At 44.2% G+C, this 12,451-nt stretch overlaps 1 protein-coding gene across 5 annotated transcripts in view; it reads left to right on the plus strand.

Moving 5' to 3' along the window:
* The first annotated feature begins 9,777 nt into the window (after positions 1-9,777).
* The window catches only part of atrx (ATRX chromatin remodeler), a 245,380-nt gene continuing 242,706 nt past the window's right edge, over positions 9,778-12,451 (plus strand). For 2 of the 5 annotated variants that reach the window (XM_072595411.1, XM_072595414.1), the window contains exon 1: positions 10,115-10,383. In XM_072595411.1, coding sequence (XP_072451512.1) covers positions 10,364-10,383 — 20 coding nt within the window. In that variant the 5' untranslated portion in view covers positions 10,115-10,363. Of the gene's footprint in view, positions 9,897-10,114; positions 10,384-12,451 lie in introns of those variants that run through there. The other 3 variants (XM_072595413.1, XM_072595410.1, XM_072595412.1) reach the window with 3 other exon arrangements.

Below are 12,451 nucleotides of genomic sequence, written 5' to 3' on the forward strand. Positions count from 1 at the left end.
TGCAGGTTGCCTTGCAAAAGCCTCAACTGAAGTTTTCAGTAGAGACTTGGGTGTGTGGTCTGAAGAAACAAATCTCCAAGAAGCTTCCCAGAAAAAGTAAGGTTGGTCTTTTTCCTGAGAAAGCAGAAACATTACAGCAGGACAAGCTGCACAGATTGCTGTCAGTGATATATCTTCTGGTAACCTGAGAAAGTTCCAAAAATCGGTGTTTCTTATTAACTCATTTGAGTCTGTCGCTATCAGCATTGTGGTCTCATTAACAGGAAATCAACTGGACTGGGAGAAGTTTTGATGCTTTGAGTTTAAAGACTGGGCACACCAAGGTGCTTTACCCATCTGTCATTTATTTTAAACTGACTTTATCTTTACAGAGTTGCATTGTGTGTCTGTATGTATGTATAGGAAGCAGTTAAGTATCAAATCAAAGGTTGGAGTGGTACTTCACTGAAGTTGAATGTCTAAAGAACATGGGTTGAGAGTGTGATGCTGGAAATGCACAACCCGTCGGGCAGCATCTGAGGAGCAGGAGAATCAATGTTTTGAGCATAAGCTCTTCATGCTTGAAATGTCGATTCTCCCGCTCCTCAGGTGCTGCCTGACCGACTGTGCTTTTCCAGCACCACACTCTTCTGCTCTCCAGCATTTGCAGTCCTCACTTTCTTCCTGTCTAAAGAATATTGCTGGGGGAGGCTTAATTGTTTGCTTTTAGCTGTATATGTTAAGATCTTTCTAAGTTGTCATATCTGTAGCTTTGCTTTTCTTCATTTGTGTATTAATGTGCGCTTTTTATTCGAACAACATTGGGAGTCTTCTGTGTATTATTGGTGATTGACTACGATGAGTAAACTGCAAAAATAAAACTTAAGATCTATCCAGTCAGGTTTTACTCTGAGATTTGAATTGTCCAAGATTACCAATAGTGGGGATCATCACACTACTAAAGGTCACAGTAACATCACATTAAACTCAGAGACATCTACATATTCATTAAACCCTACCTTTACATTCCCCCCACCAATACTTTCTCAATTTTCAATGTTGTTAAGAAAATATTTTTTATTTATATTGTCAACAACACATTAAGTAAATGATTGCCATTTAATTTAATGCATTTCCACAACACCAAACTCCAAAAAAGTAATTGTTTACAGGTACAAATCTCTCAGTTCACTTTGGTCTGGTCATTCAAAATACTATAGGAGTGCAATGGCCAGAGGGCTCATCTGAAACCAAAATTTCAGCTGTTGGAAAAAACAGAATAGGATCAGTAATATCATCCCAAATCTTCCAGAATGAAAGGGATGGTTTCCAGTTATCTTTGCATCAGGACAAAGGTAGATGTGGCTCACACCTGACCAGTTGCCAATTAGTCTTAACTCATTCATGACATCCTCCAATGAAAAGAAGATTTGACAATGAAATACTGCTGAATGGTGAAGGTACATCATGGAAGAAAAACTGAAGAGTACCACAATGTAACTGCATGAGCAGAACAATGACATTTTCAGCTCCTTGCATCAAATTCTGAAGAGTAGAGTCATAAAGTACAGAAACAGATCTTTCAGTCCAAATCATCCACACCAACCAGGGATCTCAATCTGACCTAGTCCCATTGGCCAGCATTTAGGTATATTCCTCTAAACCCTTACTATTCATATACTTATTCAGATGCCTTTTAAATGTGATTATATCTGCCTCCACCACTTCCTTTGGCACTTGTTTCATACATGCATCACTCTGCGTGGAAAAGTTACCCCTCCGGTCCCTTTTAAATCTTGCCCCTCTCACCTTAAAGCTATGTCCAACCACCCCGTGGCTCAACACTTCAACTTCCCCTCCCACTCCACCAAGGACATGCAGGTCCTTGGACTCCTCCATCGCCAGACCATAGCAACACAACGGCTGGAGGAAGAGCGCCTCATCTTCCGCCTAGGAACCCTCCAACCACAAGGGATGAACTCAGATTTCTCCAGTTTCCTCATTTCCCCTCCCCCCACCTTGTCTCAATCCCAACCCTTGAACTCAGCACCACCTTCCTAACCTGCAATCTTCTTCCTGACCTCTCCGCGCCCACCCCCACTCTGGCCTATCACCCTCACCTTAACCTCCTTCCACCTATCGCATTTCCAATGCCCCTCCCCCAAGTCCCTCCTCCCTACTTTTTATCTTCGTCTACTGGGCACACTTTCCTCATTCCTGAAGAAGGGCTCATGCGCGAAACGTCGATTCTCCTGCTCCTTGGATGCTGCCTGACCTGCACTTTTCCAGCATCACATTTTCATGTCTGATCTCCAGCATCTGCAGTCCTTACTTTCTCCTAGTCACCGATGCCCACACCCAAAATAATAGGAGTATGTAAAGCGTTCTACTGACTATCATTTGGAAGAGCGTCAGAGGGATCTTGATGCACTGCAATATTGAAGAATCAGGTAAACAGGATTTTCTTCCTGAAATGACAAAGTGTGGCCTGATAGTAATGTTATTAAGCTTTACCTCTGGGTGTGTCTCTTTGGTAACATGTGAAGGAAGGTCTTCACTCTATCATAAAGTTGATTGAACTCCTGGAAAAGCTGTGAAGAATCTTCACAAGATGTCATCCAATTTCTTTCAGATAAAAGTTTATATTCCTAGGGAGGTAAGGTAATTCTAAAGTGCACTGTAATCATCATAGAATGTCTTTGACCTGAGCTGGAATGCCTGCAAACCACGATATAAGACCTAGTTGGACACAAACTTTCCAAATCAATAAAGATTTGCCCTGATTCTGTAAGACATAAATAGGAAATTTGGCATTGTAGGTAACTGTTTCTTTAAAACAAGCTTTAACTGAATAAGTGTGGCCTCCAATAAACTCAATATTAACTTTGATGGCCAAAGCCGAATCATGTCTCTGGCATTGTGCTTTGTAACCAGCCTGTCTCATACACTGGACTGCCTGTTTGAAATCAAATCTTATACTGACTGCAATAAACCAGAGAGAATTTGAACAAGCTCATTCCCCAATGTGGCATCATCACATGAATTGACCTTTCTGAGACAGCTGCCTGCTGGTACTTATGTTAGACCAGGTGCATCCAATAGCAAGGTTGTCAAGACTACAATAAACATTGAACGATTTCAAGACTGTCTGAAAGTCTGTTTAGATTTCATCACAACTTGTCTGAAAGAGATCACTTCGTAGTGAAGTCGACTGCATATTAGAACATAGAACAGTACCGTACAGGCTCTTCGGCCGTCGATGTTGTGCTGACCTTTTATCCTGCTCAAAGATCAAACTAATCTACATACCCTTCATTTTACTATCATCCATGTGCGTAGCTAAGAGTCACTTAAATGTCCCTAATGTATCTGACTCTGCTACCACTGCTGGCAGTGCATTCCAAGCACCCACCACTCTCTGTGTAAAGAACCTACCTCTGACATCTCCCCTAAACCTTCCTCCAATCACATTAAAATTATGCCCTCTCATGAAAGCCATATCTGCCCTGGGAAAAAGTGTTTGGCTAATCATTCTATGCCTTTCAACATTTTGTACAGCTCTATCAAGCCACCTCTCATCCTTCTTGACTCCGATGAGAAAAGCCCCCGCTCCCTCAACGTAAGACATGCCCTCCAATCCAGACATCATCCTGCTAAAATATCCTCTGCATCCTCTCTAAGGCTTCCATATCTTTCCTAGAATGAGGCGACCAGAGCTGAACACAATATTCCAAGTGTGGTCTAACCAGGGTTTCAATGAGCTGCAGCATAACCTCACGGCTCTTAACCTCAGTCCTCCTGCTAATGAAAGCCAAAACACTATACACTTTCTAAACAACCCTATCAACTTGGGTGGCAACTTTGAGGGATCTATGGACGTGGACCCCAAGATTCCTCTATTCCTCCACACTTTCAAGAATCTTGCCTTGAACTCTGTAATCTGTCTTCAAATTCAACCTTCCAAAATGAATCACCTCACATTTTTCCAGACTGAACTTCATCTGCCACTTCTCAGCCCAACGCTGCACCCTGTCAATGTCCCATTGCAACCTACAACAAGCTGCCACAATTCCACCAACTTACGTGTTATCAGCAAACTTACTAACCCACCCTTCCACTTCCTCATCCAAGTCATTTATAAAAATTACAAAGAGCATAGATCCCAACCAGATCCCTGCGGACCACCACTGGTCATCGAGCTCTAGGCTGAATAGAACATAGAACATAGAACAGTACAGTACAGCACAGAACAGGCCCTTCAGCCCACGATGTTGTGCTGACCACTGATCCTCATGTATGCATCCTCAAATTTCTGTGACCATATGCATGTCCAGGAGTCTGTTAAATGTCCCCAATGATCCTGCCTTCACAACTGCTGCTGGCAATGTATTCCATGCTCTCACAACTCTCTGTGTAAAGAACCCGCCTCTGACATCCCCTCTATACTTTCCTCCAACCAGCTTAAAACTATGACCCCGCATGTTAGCCATTTCTGCCCGGGGAAATAGTCTCTGGCTATCGACTCTATCTATGCCTCGCATTATCTTGTATACCTCAATTAGGTCCCCTCTTCTCCTCCTTTTCTCTAATGAAAAAAGTCCGAACTCAGTCAACCTCTCCTCGTAAGATAAGTCCTCCAGTCCAGGCAGTATCCTGGTAAACCTCCTCTGAACCCTCTCCAAAGCATCCACATCTTTCTTATAATAGGGCGACCAGAACTGGACGCAGTATTCCAAGTGCAGTCTAACCAAAGTTTTATAGAGCTGTAACAAGATCTCACGACTCTTAAACTCAATCCCCCTGTTAATGAAAGCCAATACACCATATGCTTTCTTAACAACCCTGTCCACTTGGATGGCCATTTTAAGGGATCTATGTACCTGCACACCAAGATGCCTCTGCTCCTCCACACTGCCAAGAATTCTATCCTTAATCCTGTACTCAGCTTTCAAATTCGACCTTCAAAAATGCATCACCTCGCATTTATCTAGGTTAAACTCCATCTGCCACCTCTCAGCCCATCTCTGCATCCTGTCAATGTCCCGCTGCAGCCTACAACAGCCCTCTATACTGTCAACGACACCTCCAACCTTTGTGTTGTCTGCAAACTTGCTGACCCATCCTTCAATCCCCTCATCCAAGTCATTAGTAAAAATTACAAACAATAGAAGCCCAAGGACAGAGCCCTGTGGAACACCACTCACCACAGACTTCCAGGCAGAATATTTTCCTTCTACTACCACTCGCTGTCTTCTGTTGGCCAGCCAATTCTGTATCCAGACAGCTATGTTCCCCTGAATCCCATTCCTCCTGACCTTCTGAATAAGCCTACCATGGGGAACCTTATCAAATGCATTGCTGAAGTCCATATACACCACATCCACAGCTCGACCCTCATCAACTTTTCTAGTCACATCCTTAAAGAACTTGATAAGGTTTGTGAGGCATGACCTGCCCCTCACAAAGCCGTGTTGACTGCATTTAATCAAGCCATGCTCTTCCAGTTAGTCATAAATCCTATCCCTCAGAATCCTTTCTAACACCTTGCAGACGACGTGAGACTTACTGGTCTGTAATTGCCGGGGATTTCCCTATTTCCTTTCTTGAAGAGAGGAATTACATTTGCCTCTCTCCAGTCCTTAGGTACGACTCCAATAGAGAGTGAGGATGCAAAGCTCTTCGCAAGTGATGAAGGAATTGCATTTCTCGTTTCCCAAAGCATTCGAGGACAAATCTGGTCCGGGCCTGGCGACTTGTCAATCTTAATGTTTGACAAAATTTTCAGCACATCAGCTTCCTCTATCGCTATCCATTTCAGCATGCACACCTGCTCTTCAAAGGTTTCATTCACTACAAAGTTTGTTTCTTTCATAAAGACAGAAGCAAAAAACTCTTTTAGGGCTTCCCCTACCTCCTCAGAATCCACACACAAATTCCCTATGCTATCCCTGATCAGCCCTACTCTTTCTTTGACCATTCTCTTATTCCTCACATAAGTGTAAAATGCCTTTGTGTTCTCCCTAATCCGTTCTGCCAAGCCTTTCTCGTGCCCCCTCCTGGCTCTCCTCAGACCATTTTTAAGCTCCTTCCTTGCCTGCCTGTAATCTCTAGAGCTGAGCTTGACCCTAGCTTCACCTCCACCTTATGTAAGCTACCCTCTTCCTTTTGACGAGAAGCTCCATCGCTCTCGTCAACCAAGTTTCCTTTATCTTACCACTTCTTGCCTGTCTCAGAGGGACATATTTATTCATCACTTGCAACAACTGTTCCTTAAATAGTCTCCACATGTCTATAGTGCCTTTACCATGGAACAATTGCTCCCAATCCATGCTTCCTAACTCATGTCTAATCGCATCATAGTTTCCTCTTCCCCAATAAAATATCCTCCGATTTTGCCTAATCCTCTCCTTCTCCATAGCTATGTAGAATGTGAGGCAGTTGTGGTCATTAGCCTGTCAACGTACTGAGTTAGGAAACCCTCCTGAACACACCTTACAAAAACAGCTCCATTCAAATCTTTTGCTCGAAGGAGGTTCCAATCAATATTGGGAAGGTTAAAGTTACCCATTACAACAACTCTACTACGTCCATACTTTTCCAAAATCTACCGACCTATGCTTTCTTCCATCTCCCTGCTGCTATTGGGGAGTCTTTAGTAAACCCAAATACTTTCCACCTGCTACCACCCTCTGTCTTCGATGGGCCAGACAATTCGGTATCCAGACAGCCAAATTTCCCTGTATTCCATGCCTCCTTACTTTCTGAATGAGCCTACTATGGAGAACCTTATCAAATGCCTTGCTAAAATCTGTATACACCATATCCACTGCTCTACCTTCGTCAATGTGTTTTATCACATTCTCAAAGAATTCAATAAGGCTTGTGAGACCTGCGCCTCACAAAGCCATGCTAACTATCGCTAATCAAACTATGATTTTCCAAATAATCATAACTCCTGTCTATCAGAATCCTCTCCAATAATTTGCCCATCACTGTAAGACTGACTGGTCTGTAATTCCGAGGGTATCCTCTGGTACTATTCCACAGTGAGGATGCAAAGATCATTGCCAAAGTTGCAGCAATCTGTTACCTCCGCTTCCCGTGGTGACCTTGAGTTTATCCAGTCTGGCCTAGGAGACTTATCTGTCCTCATGTTTTTCAAAATTTCTAGCACCTCCTCCTTCTTCACATCTTTACGGAGTGCCTGTGTTGCACTGGGGTGGACAAAGTTAAAAATCACACAACATCAAGTTATAGTCCAACAGGTGTATTTTGATAACATCAACTTGTTCGAGCATATAGCCTGTTCACACTGTCCTCACAAATGACAAGGTCCCTTTCACTAATGAATATAGAAGCAAAGTATTCATCAATGACTTCCCCTACCTCCTTCGACTCCAGGCACAAGTTCCCTCCACTACCCCTGAATGGGTTATCCTCACTCTGGCCATCCTCTTGTTCCTCACGTAAGTGTAGGACATCTTGGGGTGTTCATTAATCCTACCCACCAAGGCTTTTTGGTGTCCCTTTCTAGCTCTCCTAAGTCCATTCTTCACTTCCTTCCTGGCTACTTTGTAACCCTCTAGAGCCCTGTCTGAACCCTGCTTTTCAACCTTAAGTAAGCTTCTTTCTTCCTCTTGACCAGATGTTCCACATCACTTGTCATCCAAGGTTCCTTCACCCTACCATCCCTCCTTTGCTTCAGTGAGACAAACCTTTCCATCACTCACAGCAAGTGCTCCCTAAACAACCTCCATATTTCTGTTGTGCATTTCCCTGAAAATATCGGTTCCCAATTTATGCTCCACAGTTCCTGCCTAATAGCATTGTATTTCCCTGTCTGCCAATTAAATACTTTACCATACTGTCTGCTCCTATCCCTCACCATGAGTATAATAAAGTACAGGGAGTTGTGATCACTATCACCGAAATGCTCACCCACCGAGAGAGCTGACACCTGACTTGGTTCGTTGACAATCTCTAAACCCATTATAGCCTCCCTTCTAGTTGGCCTGTCTACATATTGAGTCAGGAATCCTTCCTGGATACACCTGAGAAAATGTGCTCCATCCAAACTATTTGCACTTAGGAGGTTCCAATCAATATTCGGGAAGTTGAAGTCACCCATGGCCCTGTTACTTCTGCACCTTTCCAAAATCTGCTTCCCAATCTGCTCCTCTGTGTCTCTGTTGCTATTGGGGATCTATAGAAAACTCCCAATAATGTGACTGCTCCTTTCTTGTTTCTGACTTCCACCCCTACTGACTCAGTTGACAAACTCTCCTTAATGACCTCCCTTTCTGTAACTGTGATTCTATCCCTGATTAGCAATACCAATCTTCCACCTGTTTTACCTCCATCTCTATTCCTTTCGAAACATCTAAATCCTCGAACATCCAACAACCCTTCCTGCCCGTGTGATATTCAAATGTCTATAGTGGCAAGAACATCGTAGCTCCAAGTACTGATCCATGCTCTAAGTTAATCACCCTTATTCCTGGTACATCTTGTGTTAAAATTGGCACACTTCAACCTATCACATTGACTGCAACTTTGCCCTATCAACTATCCTTCCTCACAGACCCTCTGTATGCTTTATCTCCTGTTCACCAGCTACTCCATCCTCTGGTCTGAGGCTCCAGTTCTCAACCCCCTGCCAAACTAGTTTAACCTCTCTCAAAGAGCTGTAGCAAACATCCCACCCAGGAAATTTGTACCCCTCCAGTTCAGGTGCAACCCGAAAGTACTCACTTTGAACTGTTATTTCCAATGGACACCTGAGGCTGTTCTATACTTGTGGTACTGCGTCTTGCACAACAGACATCCAGGTGCTGCATCAGACCACCCACAACACTTTGGAAAGAACAGGTCCTGTTAAATGCTTGACTGGCAAGAACAAACTGCAACTTTAGAGTTTGCCTCATTTTATGTCACTCAGTCACTATTCTCTTTGGGAAGTCAGAATTTTCAGGACTTTTTGCCTTGCTTATCCTCTATTTTGCATATTGGTTCTTCTGATTTCTTTGAGAAAAAAACATCATTCACCCAGAATTGTTGCTACCAAGTTTTAACATGGGTCTTTGGATATTTATACAAGCTCAGGCCAAGTAAGATATATATATTTGTCTGTATATGATTGTTAGGCTAAAGAACAGCATGCTCTGACCTGTACGAGTTCCAACTTCCTAGCCTGACAACTGGTATCAAAGTTACAAAGGTTATCTCAGAGACCAACCAACATATTTATTAAACTCTATTTCTACAATTCTATGGTGCTGTGGAGGCAGATGCTCGTGAAAATAGGGGCAAATGTATGGATGTCAAATGTTACACTGTAATCTTATGACATTTTGCACTTATAAAAAAATATAGCTATCATTAGCATTATAAGTGGATGTGTGGAGAAGGAATAGGATATACACCTAACATAGATCATTAGCAACATTTATTTACAACTATTTAATTGCTCTTTTGCCTGTCCTACACAGAACCATTAATTGGATCATAACCGTGAAGAAAATGATGAACATTCCAACCACAGCGTCTGTTCTCCATAAAGTCAATTAAATTTTCAAGATCTGATTTCCCCTAAATATTATTTTCTAGTTGGCTATCTCCCTGAACATCCCAATAGCCATAGCAACAGTTACCATAGCAACGGCACTATCATCCAATCATTATGTAGAATCTGCGAAAGTAGCCAATAGCATCAACGTTTACTGCCCGGGGTGATCTTTCCATGACGTCGTGTGTCAACCCGCGAGCCAATTGGATGAGGGGGCGCGGCACATGACCTTTGCGGCTGACAGCCTCGGTCACCATAGGAACTACCTCCTTTTCTCGATGGCAATGGCGATGACTCGAGGTGGGAGGACAGGCCGACTCACGATGTAGTCGGGCCGGTGAGCGGATGACAGGTGGGCATTCCCTGTTTGGAGAAGGAGACGAGGGTCAGGGACGGGAGGAAGGTGGAGGTTGTCTCGAGGTATCTTTTGAATTTGGTTGTGTTTTCTCCTTCTCGGCCCGTCCTCATGTGAAATGGTAGGCCCGGGGCTCCGGGTACCTCCGGAGCGACCAATGGGCGCAGAGGATACTGGAAGCATCGGGTCCAATTAGAAAGTGGGGAAGGAAGGAGGTGGGTGGAGGGTTGTGCGTCGGTGAAGCGAACGGAGAAAGGGAGCGAGAGCGCGCCATGGCGCGGTATTGTCTGTTCGGGGTGTAGGCGGACAAACAGCCGGGGAGTGGGAGGAGGGGAGGAAGAGGAGAGAAAGTCGCAGGCCGGAGGCTTTGAAGAGTGACGCGGCGGGAGAGGGAGAAAGGAGGGAGAGCCATCGCCGCCGATGAGAGGAGCAAAGCCGCACCTTCTACGGGAGCCGCGGGAGAGATGACAGCAGAGCCGCGCAGGTACTCCTCCGGGCGGGAAGGAGGGAAAACCCAGCGGTGTCGGCCCCGGGGCTGAGACGGGCGAAGTGCCTCCATCCGTCCGTCCCCCCCCTCGTTTCCTCCCACAATTGATGACCGCCCCGGCCGCTCAACCTCACACCCCTTCCCCCCCCCCCCCCCCCCCCTACCCCTGTCAGATCCCCCCCCCCCCCCCCCGTTTCCCTCCGATCACATTCAGTGAGACTCCAGAAGAAGGCCCTTTCCTTAAAAAAAATGGCGGCCTTGTTGCCTCCGGTGCACGTAGGAAACCCCCCCCCCCGCCTCATCCGTTAGCGCGCTCTCTGCTAAACTGCATCGAGGGGGTTCACATTTAGGAAGCCGATTATTCTCCCCAAAGGAAATCCCCAATTACGCGTTAGGCTCCCTTTCAAGGCCGCGCGCTGATCATTGAAGTTTCGTGTCATAAACACACATACATATACATTCGTATGTAGCGGGTCTGGTGTTCGTCAGACGCTGTTGCTTCCTCACTCGATGAAGAGTGGAGAGAGATAGTGATGCAAAGGCCAAACGTCACTTTCGCTGGACAGCTTTTTCTCGGATTCTCCATTTTGAATTTAGCACTGGCTTCTGCCAAGTGGGTTGTTGGACCCGTGTAATGTTGCCGTTAGGTTAGCGAACGAAACTTAATTGCAGTAAACTGTAAGAACAAAAAGAGTAACCTTCACCTTGGGTAGAATATTTTTAAATTATTAGTAACATTTCAACTGAATGTATTTTCAGGCGCAGTGTTAAAGGTCTTGAAGGCCTTCACCCTACGGAATAGAAGCGTACATCGTTTCATTTCAGTTGGAGTCCATGAAAGTTCACTTGTTAACATATCCTGCTTCTGAGTTGTGGAGTTTGTTTATTGATAGCAGAACACCAGATTCTGAGGAATTGTTTACAAGCTGTTTCAGAAGGGTCAATTAAGTGCTTGCTTTTATCTTTCTTTTAGTCTTTTGGGAATGTTGTTACTGATGTGTATTCCTTTTATGTTCTTGCATATTTGAATATTATTTGTTTGTGTAATCTAGTTCATCACCAAATATAGCTACCTATGAGAGTGAAAATAATATACTTTAGGTGAAGTGAGGGGTGTACTTGTATTGAAGGTTATGTTGGCATAATGCTGTTTGAGAATGATGTTGATGACACATTGTCGGATTGAGAGAACTGGAAAATTGAAGCTTTAGACCATTCCTTAGTTGCAAAAGATTTGCTGTGTGATTTACTAGAATGCAAAAGCTAAAAGAATATAAAAATGTAAAAAGATCTGAGCAACTTTGGGAGAAAATCTTTTACACAAGCAACAAGAGGATGTTTAATGGAGAAAAATTGGTAGGCAAACAGATTGAGCCAGATGAAGGGCTTTTGCCTGAAACGTCGATATTCCTGCTCCTCTGCTGCCTGTGCTTTTCCAGCACCTCTCTGATCTAAACAGATTGAGCCCCTTCCAAAACTCTGAACATTGACTCAGACCATAGGCTGTTATTAGACAGTGTGTTTTTGTAGTACAAATGAAATGCAATACATGAAGTAATTATGAATAGTTGGAATAAGCTGGAAAGGGGTAAAATGTTCAAAGTTTGGGGGAAGATTTGTAGCTCGGGTGCTCATTGTTGTGGTTCTGTTCGCCGAGCTGGGAATTTGTCTTGCAAACGTTTCATCCGGCCACTACAGCGGACAGCTGGAACTGACAACCGGAAGCGGCAGAGACAGGCCACTATAAATGCCGGAGGAAACAGCACAGAAGCGCTTCACAGGAGGCTCCCAAGCACTGAGGATGTCACCTAGACAGGGGACGAAACGTTTGCAAGACAAATTCCCAGCTCAGCGAACAGAACCACAACAACAGGGGTAAAATGTCTACCCCTTTACTCCCTAGATGACAATATAGTCTTTTAAAGGGAACTAGTTGGAGGCATTTTTTAAAGTACTGTGTTTGCTGATAATCAGAGCTCTGTGGATCACTATGTCTGATCTCCTCATACACTCTGAAAGGTGAACTGTTAACTCACTAAAGGATCTGTGTCCATTTGGCCTGCCA

This window comes from Chiloscyllium punctatum, chromosome 25, assembly GCF_047496795.1.
Source record: "Chiloscyllium punctatum isolate Juve2018m chromosome 25, sChiPun1.3, whole genome shotgun sequence".
NCBI lineage: Eukaryota > Metazoa > Chordata > Chondrichthyes > Orectolobiformes > Hemiscylliidae > Chiloscyllium > Chiloscyllium punctatum.